Source organism: Crocodylus porosus, unplaced genomic scaffold (assembly GCF_001723895.1).
Source record: "Crocodylus porosus isolate Cpor-Errol unplaced genomic scaffold, CroPor_comp1, whole genome shotgun sequence".
Taxonomy (NCBI): domain Eukaryota; kingdom Metazoa; phylum Chordata; order Crocodylia; family Crocodylidae; genus Crocodylus; species Crocodylus porosus.
Genome location: NW_017728949.1, coordinates 70318939 through 70340395, shown reverse-complemented (window position 1 = coordinate 70340395; position 21457 = coordinate 70318939). Strand labels below are relative to the sequence as shown.

The 21457-nt window shown below is 40.3% G+C and overlaps 1 protein-coding gene across 1 annotated transcript in view; it reads left to right on the top strand.

Moving 5' to 3' along the window:
- LOC109323076 (von Willebrand factor D and EGF domain-containing protein-like) overlaps positions 1-21244 on the top strand; it is a 333209-nt gene extending 311965 nt beyond the window's left edge. The window contains exons 29-30 of the mRNA XM_019554480.1: positions 10417-10514; positions 18934-21244. Of these exons, the coding sequence (XP_019410025.1) occupies positions 10417-10514; positions 18934-18948 (113 nt within the window). The 3' untranslated portion in view covers positions 18949-21244. The remainder of the gene's footprint in view (positions 1-10416; positions 10515-18933) is intronic.
- The last annotated feature ends 213 nt before the right edge of the window (positions 21245-21457 follow it).

Here is a 21457-nt window from a genome sequence, read left to right as displayed (position 1 = left end):
CAAGTCCCAGCAGTTTTATAACTATTGCTTTGTTCCAAATGTATATTGGTTCTTTTTTCTTTTTTTTTTTCTGAATTTTTTTTCAAAATTGTTATTATTTGATGACACATTTCTGGTTTAGCTCATTAGGTGTATAAATAAAGCCAGCTCCTCACTGTGAGAGACTAACAAGACTCAATATTTTTTTAGCAGTTTCTGCTGTTTTACAACAGACATACAAGTTGAACAGCCGAGGCAATTTCTTTCCCTTTATTTAATCAGGCCCTTTGAAAACAGTTCCAAATCAGTATACTTGACATTCACTCTGCTTTTACTATTTTATCCCAGTGTTTTTCAATGAGATGGACAATTTAATCAGCTTTTTGTCCAAAAATTGCTGGCGCTTTGCTTCCAGGTCTCAGAGCAAATCTAAATGTTGACCACTAAGAATATGGAATTTTGCTATTCAAAAAAAAAAGCAGACTATTGTGGGAGAGTAGATGGTTGGGTCTTAGAGTCTAGGTACAGACATTCAAAAAAAGAGGGCAAAATCAATCTAAATTATGCAGTTTTCTGTATGTGACGTAGCTTAGATCGGTAGTAAACAGAACACGCATTCACCCTTTGGTGGGTGCAGGACTGGGGTGGTGGTGGGGGAAATCTTAAACCCGGTTCTGCCATTTTTAAACCAATCTATGTGCGCCAAACTTCTGTTCTGTTATGGGTATAACTTACCCATACAAGTGATACCCTGATCACTTATACCGATAAAACTGTAATGTCTGTACCTGATTATACCGTTGCTCTACGGTGTTCAGCAGTGCATCAGGGATAAGGCAGTGGAACCAGAAAATCATCTCTCTCTCTCTTTCTCTCTCAGATGTTAGGTATAAAAAGCTTTTTTCCCACAGAAGTGAAACCCAGTAAAAGCAGACTGGATTTCGGTATTGTGAATACAGGAATACATTCACGAATATCCAGGATTCTATACAAAAAAAAATGCACACATGAACATGACAAGCTTGCCCAAGTGCCCACAGAAATGTCCACCTCTGTAGCTGCTGGCACTGCCAAGTTGCTAATGGTAAGGTCAAGAACTGGAACTAAACACTGGTTACCACTCTACCCTATGTTATTACACTGGTATTACTCTGGCCCTTTTCCTAGCACCAGGCAGCCATGCATACTATGGGCCAAATTGAGGCACTGCACAACTATTGAAACCACTGGAATCATATCAAGGATGCATTTGGCTCCTCTGTTCAAAGCTGCTTTGTTCAAGCCTTTCAGAATTTAAACCTACAAGCTTTCTAGATATTTTGCTTAGCACTTGGACTGCCTGCCCTTTTTCTGCTCATACAAGCACAGCCATCTTCTCAGTATTTTCTCTATTCTCAATTAGAGGAAAAAGAGAAAGCAGAGCACTCTCCATAAAAATCCCACCCCAGGTTCCTGAGCAGATGGAGGGGGAAGGCCAACAACACGTCATGGTCAAAGGCATAAAAGTCAGCTACCAGACCTAAAATGTTACCTGATTCTGGTTTCCTGATTGAACTCCCCCTGCAGAGAGAGATTAACATGAGCAGTGCAGTCTCACCCAAGGCTAAAGCCAAACTGAATCTTCAGAAAGACCTTTTGAAATATCAGTGTAGTTAGAGATGCCATGTCATGGGCTTCTCAGTCTTCCCTAAAACTCAAAAATATAAAGTGTGGCATATACCAGCTTTAGAGACCTGGCAATTAATTTCAATAATTAAAAACACTAATAATGGCTCCAAACCTGCTTTGCTGGGTTTCACCTGAGAAGAGGAACATTAATATAGATCATAGCATTTCATCAAGCAATGCCAGCTGAAACACAACCAAAGAACAACCTCAGTGCTGCTGCAATGACAATTAGCTCAGTCTAAATCTGAGTGATTTTATCTGCTTCATGTATTGAAAATACTTCAACAAAGAGGAATACCTCATGCTGTAACCAGCTGTAAATGTAACAGATTAATTGGTTTATACATCATGAAACAGTTCTGCTGATTAGTACTATAAGAATGTTATGATACAAGCAAAAAAGAAGTATTTCACTTCTCGTGCAACCATGGCACTGAATTTAGCAATGTTTTATGGTATAATCAGACCACTGCACCCACCATCTTCTCTTCAGTTTTACCAGTTAGTGAGTACCAGTATATCACAGAATTTATCAAGGATAAAGCTTGGAAAGAGAATCCTGTGTTTCAATAGCAATGAATGAAATACAGTGATACAGCGCTCCTGTTCTATTAGGCTTTAAATAAAAAGGTCAGTCAACAAAGTAGTGTTCTTCCCCAGTCATCTGTAGCTGAATAGAATAGCTGCTGAGAGAAGATCGATAAAAGAAGTCATTTACAACAAATAAGGTGCATAGATATCTATAATCTTGACGGTATTAAGGATTAATGGTTGCATTTCAAACCTTATTGCAGGCCTAGGGAAATTACCTTTCAGAAAGTCAAGTTGAAAGATAAGTTGTTTCAAGTGTTCAGAATGACCTAACCACAGAAATATTAGTAGCAGCTTCATAGTCAAGGCTAAAAATGCATTTCCATGCTAAATCCATAAGCATTTTCTACCTGGCACTCTTATTTAATAACCAAAAGTGTTCTAAAAGTTCTATAAGCTAAATTATTTGACCACCACATCTGGCCATTTTTGCTTTCTTCCAATTATTTAGATTTGAGACCCCTTCTAAGCACTTTCTGGCTGCCTCTAGCCTCCTCTTTTGTGTGCTCACACAGACACCTCTCTCCCTCTTTTTAGGTACTGGGAAGGATCACTAAATCAAAACAATGAAGGTCCAGTCCTACAATCTGATTCACGCTGGCAAATTCATGCCAAATCAGAGTGCCAGTGAAGTCAAAGGGTTTTTCTATAGGCACAGGAGCCTGTGTTCATAGATCAGAAAGTAGAATTATAACCCGAGCCTAAAAATTAATTATAAAATATAAAAAAGTTATAGTCATGAGAGATCCTCAGCATTAAAATTCAGGCTGTTATCTGCTGTTCTAATATTATTGAACACATACTGGATTCTCATTTGCCCTTCAGAATATCTTCTCTTTATTTGCATGTTATAAGTGTCAAGCTTATAGCCTTATAATTTCCTGAGCATTCTTGTTCACTCCCTCGCTCTGAATGGTGTCTTAGACATGCTTGCTTCTACATTTTCTGTGTAACCCTTTCAATCTTTAAAAAGACCCCTCAAAGATTGTCATTTGCATGCAAATTACAGTTCTGTTCTTTTAACACGTGGGGATAAATCCCTTTTTGTACTGCGCATTTATTGATTATAATTTTAACATAAGCTTGGCTTATTAAATGATTTTCCTCACTGAGTGTACAGGATAACACATACACGGTCTGTGTCATTTTTAGTGTTTAGTGGCTTAGCATCCCTTGTAAATACATTTATGAAATATTCATTTGGTCTTTGGTTCTGTTATTATCCTCTGTGATTTCAATTCCAATTTTCTTTTGAAATATTTTAACTTTTTCCCTAACCACGTGCTTGTCTTTTTGCAGTACCATGGGGAGCGAAGGGACATAGTTTGCCCATTTCAATATTACTTTTTACTTTTTTTTTCTCTTTCTGGAATCGTCTGAGAATCAAAGAAATTAGAGATAGAGGAAGGTCTGCTAGGCTCTCTGATCCCCACCACCATAGAGAACAGCTCCTTGTTTGGTTTGATTTTACACCTCCCAAGACATATGGGTGTCCTTCAGGAGTCTGTGCTTGGACTGGTGCTTTTCAACATCTTTATCAATTATTTGGATGGGAGAGTGAAAAGCTCACTACCAAGTTCGCAGATGACACCAAGTTATGGGGCAGTGTGGTCACGTCAGAACATAGGTAGCAGATACAGGTGGGCCTGGACAGGCTCAAGAGTTAGGCAGACTGGAACCAGATGAAGTTTAACACTTCCAAGTATAAAGTGGTCGATCTGGGGGCAAACACCATCAACATATATACAGGCTCACCAGTGACAGCTTGGCTTGCACCACAGCCAAAAGGGGCCTACAGGTAATGATTGACCATTGTATGAATCATGGGAGACTGGTGCCCTCTGAGTCGGGGGGGGAGGCATGTGCCCCCCCTGCAGTGACCAGTCAGCTGGGGGGGGTCCCCTCAGGGCCATCTCACTGATTGGGAGGGGGAGGGGTCCCCCACGGCCAATCACACTCACTGAAAGGGGCCGTGGAGCTCCCAGAACTGGTCATGGCCATTTCTGGGAGTGCCACAGCCACTTCATCCACCGTTTCATTCTGGCCAATGCTCACAGGGGGGGCACTGGTGCTCCCACCTGCCCCCCTGCCCATCACCCAAGCGGGGAGCATGGCCTGACAGAGGGTGCACCAGTGCTGTCAGGGGTGCACGAGCACTCCCCTGAACCCACTACATATATCCACTGGTATGAATATGAGCCATCAGTGTGAGGCAGTGCTCAGCAGGGCAAACAACATGCATCAACCAATGCATCTCATGTAAAGGTAAGGAAGTGATACTCCCGCTGTACTCAGCACTCGTGAGACCACAATTGGAGTACTGTGTCCAGTTCTGGGTGACGCACTTCAATAAGGACATAGAAAAACTTGAGAGAATCCAGAAAAGAGACACCCATATGATTAGGGACTTGTAAGGCTAGCCATACAAAGAAAGGCTGAAGGACCAGGGCCTCTTTAGCCTAAAGAAGAGAAGGTTGAGAGGGGACTTGATAGCGGCTTACCACTATATCAGAGGAGTGCATCAGGAGCTCAGTGAACAACTGTTCACTAGGAGAAGACCAGGACCAAAGGGTACAAACTCCTGGAAAGCCACTTCAGGCTTAATACCAGGAAAAACTCCTTCGCAGTCAGGGTGTCCAAACTGTGGACTAAACTCCCTCCAGAGGTGGTGCATTCATCTACCCTGGAAGTTTTCAAGATGAGACTAGATAGTCACCTTGCTGGGGTCACCTAAGCCCCAGCTGTCTTCCTGCATAGAGTTGGGGAGGGGGCTAGACCTGATGATCTGCAAGGTCCCTTCCAGCCCCTAACAATCTATGAATCTATGAAATGAGTTTTCTGTTGCTTCTCACCATTCCACTGCCTTAGTATCACTCACATCACATGCAGTTACCCCATTCATAGTTTTCCTTCCTGATAATGGGTAGGCATTGCATAGGGTAGGTGTAGGATCTCAGAATAGCCAGAGGCTGTTGATTGCAGCAGTCACTTCTGATATTTGTAAATTAGACCAGGGTTGTCTAACTGGCAACCTACAGGGGGTTAGTTTATAGCCTCAGAGGTCCCACCTGGCCACCACTCCCCCCATCACTTTGGTTGCAACACTTTAGCTTCAATCTCCCTCCTTTGGATTCCACTTTCTTCCCCAGGTTTAGGGGGCTGGGGTGGCACTGTGAAGCCTGCCACAGAAGTCTGTGGCCCTAGGTTACCCATGCAACGTGGTGCAGTGGGAGGTCACACTACACCAGGGAGCTAAGGGTGAGGCCAGGGAACCTGCACAGTGTGTGCCCCTGGGGGACTGTAGCTTAAGCTAGTGCAGCCCACATGGCGTGCAACCCCCACGGGAGCAGCTGTCTGAAGGTGCACAATCCTGAACTAGATTTTTCATTCTTTTTCTACCCAGTTCAGACCCAGGCCCAGAAGCTAGATGGCATTTTCTGACAAAAGATGTATCATCAACAATTTCCTGACCAACTCTTGTAATAACATGTCAACTTATGATAGAATTATAGATAAATATGAAAGTAGGACTGGAATGGACTTTACTAGGTCATCTAGTTCAGCTCCCTGCTTAAGGCAGGATCACCCATGACTAAACCATCTATGCAAGTGGCTGTTCAACCTACTCCTGAAAACTTCCAAGGATAGAGATTCCACAATTTCTCTAGGTATCTAACTCCAATGCTTAACCATCCTCATAGTCAGAAAGTTCCTCCTAAGTTTTAACCCATCTTGAGGCAATTGTTCTTAATCCTGCCGCCTGAGGCCACAAAGAAAATCCTATTGCCATTTTCTCTATAATCACTTTTAAGGTATTTGAAGACCATTATCAAATCCCACCCTTAATCTTCTCTTGTCCAAACTAAAATAACCCTAGTTCTGCAAGTCATCCTTCATAAATCTTTTTTCCCAGGCAAGTGTGGGGCAAGTGTTCCAGGTGAGGCCTCACCACTTCTGAAAACAGCAGAAGAATCACATCCATTGATTTGCAAGTGAAATTCCTGTTAATACTATCCAGAATGCTGTTGACCTTTTTGCAGTAAGAGTACAATGTTGGTTCATATTCAACTTAAGCACTAGGTCTTTCTTTACAGTACTGAAGCCTGACTAGTCATCCTCCAGTTTGTATTTATGCATCCAATTATCTCATTTGAAGAGCAAGACCTTGCACTCGACCTTGCTAAATCATTTGATTGATTGTGGACCATTTATCCAGTTTGTTCAGGTCATTCTGGATCCTAGTCCTACCCTCCAGAGTATCTGCAATTCCACCTAACTTGGTATCATCCTTAAATTTGCCAAGTGTGCACTCAATCCCATCATCAAAATCATTCATGAAGCTGTTGAACAATCCTGGACCTGGGACAGACACCTGGGGAACCCCACCTGATACCTCTTCCCGATTAGACACAGTACCATTGCTGATGACTATTCATTGAGCATGATGATACATGTTAGAGTTCTTTAATCTAGTCTGTATTGCCTTAACTTGTTAATGAAGATGTTGTGGGAAATAATGCCAAAAGCCTTGCTAAAGTCAAATTATATCACATCCACTACTGGCTGTTGATGAATATATGTTGGCTGTTCCTGATCACCTTGTTCCTTTCTGTTCACAGTAGCATTTTATAGTCATTGTCACCCAAGTTATCTTCCACCTTCACATTCTCAACCAATTCCTCCCTGTTTGTGAGCAGTAAGTCAAGAATGGCTTCCTCCCTAGTTGGTCTGTCTACCATCTGTATCTAAAAGTTATCCCCAACACACTTCAAGAATGTTCTGGCTTCCTGGGACTGCTGTGTTACTCTCTTAGCAGATGCTCTGATAGTTAAAGTCACCCTTGAGAACCAAGTCCTGAAATTTGGAAATGTCTTTCAGTTGTTTAAAGAAGGCATTGTCCACCTTCTTTTTCTGTTTTGGTGACAGGTAACAGATGCCCACCATGACATCCCCATTGCTGCTCTCCCCTCTGACCTTTTACCCAGAGGCTTTCCATAGGCATACCTTCCACTTCGTACTGTGGCTCAGAACATATGAACATCCTATATATATACAGGGCAGCACCTCCTCCCCTCCCCACTTTTTCCTTTGCCTATCTTTCCTGAACATGATCCATGATCTTGCTCCAGTCATGTGAACTGTCCCACTGGGATTCCAATTGGATCATAATTCTGTGATTGTACTAGGACCTCCAATTCTTCCTGTTTGTTTGCCAGGCTTCTTGCTTTAATAAATACTTCAGGTATCTAATTGATTGTTCTGTCTTCTCCCTGAGAAAATTGCTTAGGCTTCTGATTCCCCTTATTACATTTTAACCAGACCCCTTGACTGTTTACTTACCTCTGGACTTTTGTCTCTATCCCCTGGTGAACCTAGTTTAATGCTCCCCTTACCAGGTTAGCAAGCCAGTATGCGAAGGCACGTTTCCTTCTCGTCATCAGGTGGACCCCAGCCCTTCCTAGAAGTCCATCCTCTTGGAGCACTACGCATGGTCAAAGAAGCCAAAGCTCTGCTGGTGACACCATCTACACAGCGATGTGTTGATTTCCCAGATGTGTCTGTTTCTAGCTCGAGCTTTATCCTTGACTGACAGGATTGATGAGAAAACCGCCAGGGCCCCTGGCACCTTCACCATTTTGACCACAGCCATGTAGTCATTTTAGATCTGCTCTAGGACACCCCTGGCATTAGTGCCCACATGGAAACATAATATAGGATGTGCTGGATGTATCTTGGCAACTTTTCTGTGATATCTCAGAAACAGGTTCCTGGCAGGCAGCACAACTTCCAAGCCAAGAGGTTAGGCAGGCAGGTAGATCCCTCTGCACCCTGCAGGAGGGAGTCACCAACCACCACCACACATTGCCTCTCCTAGGAAGCAGTAGGCTCAGTTCTCCCCTTTCCCACCCCACCATTACAGGAGCATGGCTTGCACTTTTCCTGCCACTAGAGTGGGCTCCTTCTCACTTAATGCCAGAGCTTTGTACTTGTTCACTAGCTAAACAGCTGCAAGTTCAGAAGAGGAGTGCTGTCTGTTGCCAGAGGTGACAAGCTGGCAGCTTCTGATTTCCACACTATCTGTGTCTTTTGTGGCTTCCAGTGCTTTGTCTGGCTGGTACTCTTCCATGATGCTGGAGGTCTCTTTGGGCATTTTTACACAGGCTCCAGGGGAAGGGAGGCACTTTAAATTAAACTGCCTCCATGAGCCTCTCTAATTAAAGCACCTGCAGCAGCTCTATATCAGCAACCCTGCACTTCAAAAAGGCAGCCGGGGCACTTTAACTAAAGCTCATTCAATGCCATTTTGAAGCGTGGGAACACTGATACATGAGACACGGAAGCTGCTGGAGCAGGCTAATTAGCATGCTGTAACCCGATGCACTGTGATTACAGCACATTGGAGCAGCCCTTCCACACACATGCAGGCACCCTTTTGTGCCTTGGATCTGCGAAGGTCTCTTGCTCAAATATGCTGCTGAGCTTATCTACCTCCTCCTGAAGCTCCCTTCCCTGATTCCTGAGAGGATCTACCAGGAGGCACCTCTCACACCACAAGCCCTCCCACATCTGGCTGTCCCTGGCAGGGACATGCGGACTGCGGTGCCTGAAGAGCCGGACCACAACCTGGGTGGAAGTCTCAGTAGTCAGGGGCTGTGTCTGCAGAAAACAACTGTGAGGCTTCCTCTTCCTGAAGAAGGGTGTTTGTATGTGAAAGCTTGCAAAGAAGAATTTTTCCAACTATTTTAGTTGGTCTAATAAAAGATATCGTGTTTACCGAAAGAACCATGTCTGCCTGTGCTCTTAGGCCAACACAGCTACAACTGGTAACCTTAACCAATATACTTTGAAAGCCTTGGCCTGACTCTCCAGAAGAGTGGGTTAAAATTCTTGGAGTGCTGATTTACTTGAACTTTCTTAAGTAGATATATTGAGTTTTATACGGCAGTCTATCTGGCAGTTATAAATATATTAACTGCAAAATGGAGTATTTTGCTTGGATAAAATGGTAATGAAGATGGTATGAGAATCTAGATAGATTGGTGTGTCCTTAATTTTCACTTCCCTTTTCACGGTGTGTGCAGAGTGACTTTCTATAGGTCTCCGCCAGAAGGAAACATGAAACTATGTGTATATGCATTCACCTGTAGAATTATGTCTAACTGGTTTCCAAAACATTCAGTTCCACTCCTAGCAACTAGAACAGAGTATTTTGGAATATCTTTTAGAAAGTTTAACTCAGGAAGTTTAATTAAAATAATACGACGTGTGTTCTTCTTGGATTAGTGCCTTATAAATTGGCTGTTCTCTTTTTTCCATGCCAAAACAATGTCATAAGAGCATACACTGCTAATTAGAATGAAAAACTGGCTAGAAGTTGGTAATTCACTTTTACTTTAAGAAAACATTGATTGATTGTTTTATTAGGTGAATATATTTAAGCAGGTGCTGCTATGATTAAAATAGATCATAAAAGTGAAGAACACCTATACTGTAACCCATCAAATTGGAAAACTACTGTTATGTTTTAACTTGGAATAGATTGCCAGTCACTGATTCTTTAAAAGCTGGAAATTATATGTCCTTATATCCAGGTTTACAGAGTTCACAATATGCAATTCATGAAACTGCATAGCCCTGTTTCCTCCTCCCCTTTTAAAATATTGCAGTAACATAGCCTTTGGGAGTAAATACTTAACACATCTTTTCATCTCAACTCAAGAAAAGATATTTTTTATTTATTTATTTTTTTAGCAACTGCCATTTTATTTCTATTGGAACAAGAAAAAAAAGCAGTTTTGGCACAAATCTGACCCCAACCATTACAGCCTACAATTCATCCTGGCTTTGAAAAATAGGCCTTATGCTGATCCGTTTCCCACTGTGATTAACTGACTGTTTTGGCACCATCTTCTCTAGCCTCATCATTACTGAGATTAGGACAAAGAGAGGCGAGAAAAATGATAAACACAAATGGAAATAAGAATGGAAAAATCCTATGATAAATAATTCTTAATGCCAGAATACATTCATAGCCCCTTCCCCCGTGCATATGAAAATACAGAGCTTGAATCATAATTCGCTTTGTCATATTATTTGAAAAATCAACCAAGTATTCCCAACCTAATTATGTTTCTTACAACAAGTGTATTTTTAAATAATGTGATCTTTTCTTTGCAGCACTTTGTGAGCAGAAGTGCCTGTTTGGAAGCAGATGCATAAGACCAAATGTTTGTGCCTGTAGAAGTGGCTATACTGGGGTAACATGTGGAAAGAAGGTAAGATGTACGTTCAAAATACTGAATTCAACTAGTAAAATGGTAGAAGTCAACATTGTTTTATGGGACAATGCATTAACCAGATCTTGTAATATTCAAGGAAGAGGTCTATAGTTATGAAAATATTATAAAGAAAGCTAAATGTCTGGTAGATTTCTGGCCTGCCCTCACCCCTCATGTCCCAGAAATACTAACCCTACGAGGACTAAGGATGTCTGCTCAGGCATGGTTCCTTTGGGGCACAGTTTTTATTTTTCAGATACACAGCTCAGAGTAACACCAAACTAAAGCAGAGTCCAGAGGCTTTTTTCTACGCGTGTCACCCTCCTACTCCAAGATCAGCTATATTCCTTCCCTCAGCTCCCTTCCACCTGAGCACTCATGAGCTTTTATAGGAGCCATGCCATTCCCTCCCAAATTATGTAAACCAGGCCTATCCCCACACCCATTAAAGGGGAAGACAATTTGTTACATACCTTCCCCTTCCCCGAACTTTGCTCAAACCCAAGGCATGTTATATGGTCCAGAGTCCCTATTTTGTCATGTTGATATACTCTTGCCTTTTCCTCAAATCAGCAGGGTCTGTGCACAAAGATGCAGCATTCCCTTCCCAGTCTACTGACCACCAAGGGTAGGACGCTCCTCTCCTTCCAGATGTATTGATGTTTAGTTGCTGTAGATTCAGAAAGGCATCCCTGTTTCACCAAAAGGCCAAGGTGCCCTTGAACCACCCCACTCCTTAAACACTTTTGGTCTAATTGTTTCATGAATCTTTCATGTTGGGGTGCCCACCACCCTTTTGGAGTGGCAAACTATGCCTGCTCCCACTTTTGTTGGCTCTCCAGGATTTGCAGGAGGTTGGTTGGATATGATAATGCTGTTCCTATTATTTCTGCTATGTTGACACTGCAAGGCATAGAGTGGAGTCTATCCTATCTCTTCATAACAGCTATCCCTTCTGCCTCTCTTTTTCTGTAGCTGGCTTAATTTCCCCTTAGTTCTAGGGGCCAAATGCCTATCTGCATCTCTTATTTCCTGCAGGCTGCTGGCCTGTCTCCCTCAGCTCAGGAAAAACAAACACCACACCCACAATCCATGCAAGCCCTACTTTTAATTTTACTCTTCAGACGTATGACTTACAAAACAACCCCAAAACATGGCCTCTCACCAACGTAGTCTGCAGGGCTCCAGAACCTTTCTTCTTGAATTTCTTCTTCCTTTTTCAGAGGCAACCATGCTATAAGTCCTTTGCAACTGACCTCTTTAAAGGAACCACTGATTCTTTACCAGATATGCCTAAAAATTGAACTTAGGTGCTAGGTCAGGGTCTCTAGACTTTAAAAAGAGGAAAGTACTTTGTTACATCTCTATACTCAGAATTCAGTTTAACTGTACATTTTGTTGACAGCTACATTTTCATATAAAAGTACAATTTCTACAGTGGCACTGAAATGCAGTAGGTCTAGATCACAGGAGTCAGGCTCGTTGAAATTTTCTGGACACCTTAGATCTATTAAACAAGTCAACTGCAGCCTGGGAAAATATGGTTTGTGTTTTCTCAAATGCTTTGTTTAATATAAAAAGTTAGACTTTAACATTATATGAAAGTCAAGCTAGACATAAAATGATTGAATGCAAACACCTGCAGACAAAGTGAATTATCTTAGCAGAGCCAGAGTTAACTTTCTGAGATAGCAAAACAAGTTTATCAGCTTGTCTTCAGGATGTTGTTGTACTTGTGAGTGTGCAGTGTGATACATGTCAGTTCACAAATGAAATGTACCTTTGCTGCATTTCATGACACATCAAATCAAATACTGAGCTCCCAGTTTTCCCCCAAATGAATTATACACAGCAGATAAACATTGGGTAAAACAGAAGTTACAATAAACATTTCCAAAAAAATCTGTAAATATTATTTTATATCCACAAGCACAAAACCATGAGCAGTGCCTGTAATCACATGGGATTCCCCAGTAATTCTATAATTTGCAGTCTTCCTCCTCGCCATTCCTTTTCAAGTTTCTGAGACAGCCTTCTAATCTATACTGCAATAATATTAACTTGTTGCTCATGAATTCGGTGCTTATAAAAGGTCAGGTCAGGTTCCCCTGTTACAGAAATTTACAGTACACAGTACTACCTGGCCAAGTGCTGGCCAGCAGTTAAATAACATGGCAACCTTCAGGGTGTCAATGGCTTCAGACAGAGAGGGTACTAGTCTCACCCCTGACAGAGGAAATGCTGCTAAAAGGATGTGGAACTGACATCTGCTCCATGATAGGATAGACTGGGATTTTTAACCCTATTCAGCAATCAGTCTAGGAGTGAAGCCCAGAAGACAGACAAATGAATAATCTCCTTTGTCCTGGCCTCTGCCGATTATCAGAAAGATTGGCTGCCTACTAAAACTCCTCAGCATAATCCACTCCGACAGAGAGTGTCCTTCAAAGTTTCATCAGTCACTCATGCCTGTCAAGAGTTTGGTCTTACAATCAGCATCAAGTAGACATTATGGGTCATAACAGTGATTTACCTCCAGCGATCACAATAGTTGAAAACAAACTGGATATTGTAAGTAAAGTTGCATACATTACCTCCATTGTTACCAACAACCTCTCTATCACTTGTGGCTGAACTGAATGACCATATTAGCAAAGCATCAGGTATCATAAGTGTGCTGAGCAAATGAGCATGAAACAACAACAAACTTACTGTTAAGATGAAGGTCAAAGTATGTCATGCTTGTATCATCAGCATCCTTTTGGAATACTGGACCATATACTCTGCTCACAGAAAACATCTCAACAACTTCCACTTGCCTTTGCCGCAGCCTAGGAATTTCCTGGAAGGACAAAGCTGTCCACATTGTCCTGGAATGTGCCAACAAGCCGAACATCCATTCTCTTCTCAGCTGGCATTGACTTTGATGTCTTGATCGTATGTGGACAATGGATGATAGCTATTTACCTAAGGATCTTTTGTATGGAAAACTCTTTACAGGAACAAGACCATGTGGCCCTCCTTATCTCCAGTTCAAAGATGCTTGCAAGAGGGAAATGAAGGCAATGGACATCAAGCCAAATGACTGGAAGAAGACTGCTGAAGATCAAAGTGCTTGGAAACGTTCTATCAAGCATAGAATGGAGGCTTTTGAAGAAGCCTTCACTCCACAGCGCCCAACAGGTAGAGGAAAGAAGAAACCTCAGGAAGAACCCTGCACCACATTCAGGGTTGTTTGATAAGAACTTCAAATGTGGAAGAGACTGTCACTCAAGAATCAGGTTCTCCAACCGCACTTTCCGATGCCTCGTTCAGCACAATTCTAGTGTTTTGCAAGACGGACTGATTCCCACTACTACTGTAACAGTCCTGATACAAAAGTTGATGAGTTAGAGCTGTTCATGGATGATTCGTTGGAGTCTATTGTAAACTGCCCAGATCATACTGAGTTCTCAAGAAACCAAAGGAGTAAAGAAAGCCTTCTTTTTTGAAACCCAGCTTTATACAAATAGTCAATAAATATAAGCTGACTTATTAGCTTTAGGCTTATATAAATAGTGCACATAAGAATATGTGTTCTTAGAGAACATATACATGTAGAAGGGTCTTCAAGAGGTTGCCTAGTTCATCCCCGGCTCTGCAGCAGAATCAGTTATAACTAAATAATCCTAAGAGATGTCACTTTAACCTATTCCTAAAGGCCTCCAAAGATGGGGTTTCCAAAGCTTCACTAGACAAGTTATTCCACTCGTTAACTACACTTTTATTCTGAATACTTAACCTAAATGTCCTTTGCTGTAAACTTCTTATTTCTTCTCCTACCCTCAGTGGAAATAGAAAACAACCTTTTACATATTGAAAGGACACTATGATATTCTATCCAGAGAGCATTTTTTTCCATTTTGCTTATAAGAATCTCACATTGAATAATGCCGTGTTAAAGTCAAGATATATGAAATTATCTGTTTATAAAAATAATTCTATGTTGGATGTTTCCTATCAGCTTATTATCCTCCAAGGATTTATAAATAGATTATTTAATCATTTATTTTAGCCTGACTGGATTTTAAGTCAACTAGTCAGGGACTATTCTGCCTTAAGCAGAGGCTGGACTAGATGCCCTAGTAAGGTCCTTTCTAGCCCTACTTTCCTATAGTTCTCTGGTCTTATTATTTTCTGACCCTTATTTTTCCTATCTTTAAAGAAAGTTACTATGTTGGTCTGAATGGTCCTTCACATACTTCTCAAGTTCTTTAAGATAATCACTGATGTTTCAGAAACTGCTTCAGTTTGGTTTTTTTAAAGTATTTTAGGGTTAATTTAATCAGATCCTGATGACTTAAATAAGCTACTTCACATAAAGAGAGCCTTAATATACACTAAGAATATCCATAGGGAGAGTTAGTGTGGAGTAGCTATTGGACTGTAAATTCATCCTATAGCTTATTGCTCACAAACTCCCCCTGTAGACAAGCCCTGCATCTAACATATCTAAATATTGCCTTCTTTCCCTGCTCTAGTCGGTGTGACTATCCCCTTGTTGTTAATTTTTATCATGTTAAACATCTGGTCATAATTAACCTTTTCTGTAAAGACTGAAGCAGAAACAGCATTAAACATTTCAGCCTTACTATGTCATCTGTTATTTGCTCTCCTCTGTTAGGTAATGATGCTATGCTTTTTTTTTCTTCCATAGCTTCTAATATATTCATAGATCCTTTCCTTCCTGGGTTTTGTGCCCCTTCCTAGTTGTAACTCCTATGCTTTGCTTTGTAAATTGTAATCCAAGCTTTGCTATGTTTCTGGTATGCAGTTTCAAATACTGTAAATGATAGAATAATATTGGCATATAAAGTCTGTCACATCTTGATTATGTTGCAGCTAGACAGCCTCTTTAAACAGCATCAGCTGCTTGAAGAGGTTCCAGAGACACACCTCTGCATCTAATTCAATCTCCTTTCTTGCCTCCAACAAAAGAAAGCGAAGTAGGAAATATAAAGTTATCACAAGGTATCCTGCTTAGAAAATTGACTTGCCTCACTCAAAACCAGTCACTAGTCTGATTGTTCATTAGAGGTAGTCATACAAAAGGTTAGTAGTATTGAAACATTTCTTTTCGGATATGAAACCATGAAAACAAGGCTGGAGGAGAGATAATTCTGCAAAATCTTTGGTAAAAGAATCTGTTTCCATAAGCAAAAGGTGTATACAAATTTTCTGTAGCCAAGAGATTAGGAAGACCAGGATATTCTTCAAATCAAGGTGCTTCTTTTTCCTGTAGTTCATACCTACAGAAACCTCTTATACTATGAGCAATCCTGGTTGAATCACTTCATGAAATTATCTGACACATTAGTTTCAGTTTTCATGTTTATATTGCCAAGTGATTTGCAATTCATTTTCTGACATTTTTGGTTTACTCTGTGTTGGAGTTCAGCTAAAAGAAGTCTGCCAAAAGCATTCCTCAGAGGGATAATGAACTTGCTAGAACAGTAATCACTCTCTTATAAACCTCTGTATATTTGAATTTGAAATATACTTGAATTTGAATAGTTTAACAGGTTTGGACATGAAGCATGAAAACAAAGCTTCTGCTAGCTTTTAAAACTATGATGCCCAAACAAAATTAGCAATGTATCCTACAATCGTTGTGGATGGCAACAAAGTTAATGAAGACTTGCTAAAACTGAGTAACGGGGCACCAAGATAATCACTAGCCTATTTGTATTTTGTTACAGGGACAGCTTTATGGAAAAATAGAAGTTTACTACTTCCAAACTCTCTAGCTCACATGGGTTTTTACCATGGTCTTTTTTAAGAAGTTACAATAACAGGCTTTGGTAAGACAATTAAAGTTAACCAAACTGTGTTTGGATCAACTGTGTTTAGGTCCACCTTGCAGTTCCCAAGTGCCAGTTTCTATATTAGCATATTGCATTTGTCAGTCTGCTGAAACATTTGAACATTTATTCAAAGGGATTTAGCTGCTAAATAGTCTAACCCACTTCTGAAAATAATAGTAATATAAAAGGCAAGTCTTGAGACAGATACAGCCTGACATTTGAATTCACCTTTTTATATGAATAGCAACAGGCTATTCATTCTCTAAAAATGAATCCAGTGAACAGATTCAAAAGATTAAATACGCTATTGATTTTGGTGATGCCCTGAAAATGCAATAGAACATATTCTGTAAACAATTTCTGGTACTTGTAGAATACTTCATTACAGCCAATGACCTTAATGTCAATAGTACAGTTTAAATGTACAGCCCCCAGACTAAAAAAAGCTTACCTGGAATATGAACATACCAGAATTCAAGGCAAACAATGCAAAGTGTATAGAATATACAGTGTAACCTGAACATAAGGTGCTCATTAACTACAGGAAGCCACTATGCTATCTATGTGTTTCACACCTCATTAAGGCTTGTTACCTTGCTTCCCTGAGAACCTTACGCTTGTAGGAGCAGCCTTGATACTGACAGGATCTATTCAGATCAGAGCTGCTTCTAGCCAGTTTCACAAATTACGTAGTTCATGAAATACACTTTTAGTTCAAGGTAGAAAGTGAAGCCGAGAGTTTATTCGTAGCACTTAAACAGTTCATGCATTTAACTGATATGCAGGCAATGTTTGTTACAATGTAAGCAACAGGTAATGCACTGCGATTGGCACTGTATTATACAGGTAAGCAAAGTATGCACTTATCAGATATGACACACGCTATATCTTGCCCTTCATGTACCTGTATATGACTTAATTAAAACCCACTTTCAATAAGTCACCATTGTTGAGCATACAAGCCAGAAAAAGTGTGGGGTTAAACATTAAAATATTCATCAAAATCACTTGATAAATAAAATGGGGACAATCTGTAAAAGAGTGGATATGCTTGAACACTCTTTCTAAATCTCCTCCAGCTATACTAAGAAAGGAAACTTGCAAAGGGTTAATTCTGGTCTTTCTTTGGAGCATCGACAAGCTTCTTCTACGAAGACGGAAACAATTTCTCTCTTATACATTCTGCCTAAGGCCTACAAGGGACTGTAGAACATTAATGATATACAAACTATAATACATCTGTTTGTCACCTATCGATGATCATATCAGCCTGGCAAAAGGAAACACATTTCCCTGATGGTAGAATTGTTTTGACATTAGCTGCCAAGTTCTTCCAGAACACACTTGGTGTGATTGCAAACAAGACTGTAATAATAATACTTAGTATTTCCCTCCCTATTCAGTATTACTAAATTAATATTCCAACTGCCTTCAGGGACATTTTTGCCTAAGGATTGTAGAAAGGGCCCTTGTAGCATTTTACACTTAAATATCTCTTTATTTTTTTTAATATCTGACCTCATGTAGTAATTCTGTAAGATCATTTCAAGTAGCATTGCTATATGCTTACATTATTTTTTCATGTAAAGTCACAGTCCCACTCCAACTAAGCCAGCAGACATTTTGTAAGTCCTTTAAAAATAAACATAGCACAAACTATCTCTTAAATAAACCCAAGCAAACATATGCATCGCCATCAGAACCTAAGTTACAGTATTTTAAAGTCAAACATAGAGGTCACATTTGGATAAATGATGCTAATATCAAGGTTAATATGTCATATCAAATACAGATACAGCAAAATTAAGGAGCACCTTCCCTAGTACTGAATAATAAATTTATGGCAAAATCTTTACATGCTGCGTAATGTGGATTTCTATAAAACTGTCCTTCAAAAGGGGTTCCTGAATGTATGTTTTAGCATAAAATAAAGCTTTCCACATTATCCGTTACCTATTATCTTATTCTGAGGTCAGGAAGATTCACTCATGTACTTAAACTGAGATGATATTCACGGACAAACTCAGCAGTATGAAAATGGGATAAGTGCACTGAAAAGCTTATAGGCAGGGAGCCAACAATCTTCATGCGTTATATAGAAATGGCAGAGTGGTTTTTAGACACACCTGCTTTAGATGAAAGAAATTGAATTCCAACTCCATAACTGTCAAGCGCCACTGCAAATAATAGAGGCTAAGCTGAAAGACTTCAGCAACATAGCTATTTTCCTGTTGGAGTGATGAAGCAGAAATCAGCCTTAGCTAGATTATATCTCTTTATGTTCATGCTGTGGAAACAATTCCATTCATCATTTCATTGCTTAATTCAAGACCCTGTTCTTCATTATGTGTGTATGACTAAGTATAATAAACACTTTTGTTGCTTGGGTCAAAATTGTGACAAATGTGGATAGTGGTTTTACCATAATTACATAAAAAATTCTGAAGGAAATAAGGTAACTACAACAAATCATTTGGACATCTTCTCATTAAACCTGTTTCGTGACCCTACATGCACAAGGCTGTTTCTTACATGGTCCCTTAAACAGAAGACTACTCATTTCTGTTTTGCAGCTTCCAATAAGATGAAGATAACATAACAGGAGGACAATGAAGACAATCATTTGGATGCTGGTAATCTGGCAGTGTGCACGTTATTCTTTTGGGGCTGTCTGAAGATGCAGCATGAAGAAAATGCTAATGCTCTTCCTCCAACCTCAAATGCTCATGTTGAGAAATAATTGATTCCAGGGCACACACCAAGAGATTTAACTACTTTTTCAAAGTCATGGGGTGCAGCAATGCTCAGATACCTATTTTGCAGCTGTCATGTCACTTCCTGAAGTACTTGCTTTCTAGAAGAGCTAGATTTCACAATGACTTAGATTATTATAGAAAGACTCTTTAGTTTTGTGCAATTTGTTATTGAAGTTTGAAAGGCATAAATTAGTTGCCCGATTTCTTTTTTTTTAATCGATTTCTTTGTCCACTTTTCTGAGAAGATAATTGACAGGCTACTTTTACTGAGAAAATGCTATAAATGTGAGAACAGGAGGGAAGGTCCCAGTACTGTTTAACTGGTTTCTTGAAACAGCTCCAGATTGTGGTATCACCTAGTTAAACATGGGTGACTGGAGATCTCCTAAGTAAAACAGTGGGTAAAGACAATAGCCTGGTCATAGTCATGAAAAAGTATCACAATTTTGTTTCAAATCTTGGATTTTTTCCTTCGATTCAAAATGAAAGGTGCCTCCAACTGCCCCCTCAGAAGTAGGGCAGGACTTGCCACCTATAAGTACATGTCTGCTGATCCATTGTAATTACTTTGTCCGTCTGCTCCCACACTGCAATAAGTGAAACTACATCTCAATGAATTATCCTTGAATGAAACACGTAGTCAAGTACTGTGGTTTCAGTTCGACTTACTACATGACAGAGCAGACAAACAAAACAGCTGAACCATGGTAAATTCTCTCCCTTCCTTTTAAAGCAGTATAATTGGTTTGTCTTTCTATACCAGTAATGATATCTGTTGCAATGTTGACATTTAGCTACACCAGTTTTCACTCTGAGCCCCTAAATTTTGCTAATGCCATAGGAGAAACTTTCACTACAGAGCACGTAAAAATAAAAAAGGCCTCAAGAGCTACTGCTATTTTAACCATTCATGACAAATGTTTAATGGGAATCAGATGAAAGATGAAGGTGCCTAGTAAAGCTTCCAAAAGCCTACGAAGTTTTGAAAATCCCACTGGGTGCATCCAGATGAGCGTGTACGTGCATTTTCAGGGACAAATAGCAGAGGCACATTGTTACACAGCTGCTACTTGTCCCTGGGGAACGCCCATGCGTGCGTGGTCTGCCGTGTAGCAGGGTGCCCGAGGTGGGATAGGGGAGGCTGGGGCCAGTACTGGAGCAGGCTCCAGAAGCCTTAGCTGAGGTCCTGGGGGCCTCCCAGGGCTCCTGCAGCAGTGATCTGGCACGTGGAGCCTGTCTAGCAACTGGAGCATAGCTCTGGTTTCAGGTGCCTCATTGCCCTGCTTTTTTCAGGCATGGTTTTTTTTGACACCAGAATCTCCTGGTGTCAAAAAACCCTGCCACGCTGCAAATCATCAGTGTGGCAAACCTTGCATGTGTGGTGCCTGCAGTTTGCAGTGCTGCAAACTACACATGCGTGCTCATCTGGACATGCCCATCAATTGCTCAAAATCATCTTTAGGGAGCAAAACCACCTCACGATGCATCCTTTGCTACTAACTCATTAAATGGCTACCTTAGCACTGCTAGTGTTGCTCATACTAATGGGAACAAAGAAAGAAACTTTTAGGAGGAAAAAAGAATGGACCAGAGCATAGTGGGTTCATACATTCATTTGGGAAGAATGCTTTAATATGGTCAATTAGGCTCCGGTACCGGCTATGTCACAAGTGGCATTGTGAATACCCTATGTTCACTCTTTATCCTAGATCAGGACATAGATGCCTTGGCAGAAGTGTGCAGAAGTGGTATGACTGTGCTCCCCCCAAAAAGTAACTTCAGTAGAATTAATTATGTGTTCACAGATTACTCCCTTTATTTTTCCTGAAACAGCAAATGGAAGCAATTTCATCCATCTTTGACCTATGCATACTGGAGGATTAAATAAGGAATTTGACTATAAATCTTCAAAAATATGACTTGTGTGTTTTTCAGCATTACAAAGTAGGGATTTCCTGCTTGAATATGCTGCTTGTATTGTAATCTATAAAAGGCCTCCCCCTTCCCCCAGCCTAATTTCTAGTAAGTAAGAGATATAAGTTTCTTTCCAAACTTATCTGTATATATAACAAAAGCTTTGAAATATATTCATACTCTGTGTTTCAAATAAATAATCTTTTATTCATTATTGCTCTACATTTTTTTTATCGTTCTCCGTTTTTTTATTCAACCATACTTTGACATAAACAGTTTTCTACAGCACATTCAAAAGAAGACTCTATAGATTCATCACAAATTTCCAATCGGTTATATACAGATAAATGACCATCCAAAGAGGAAAAAAGTTTTAATTTTTTTAAAACTGACACCTATAAGTGTGTGGTCTAATCTCAAGTTAAAC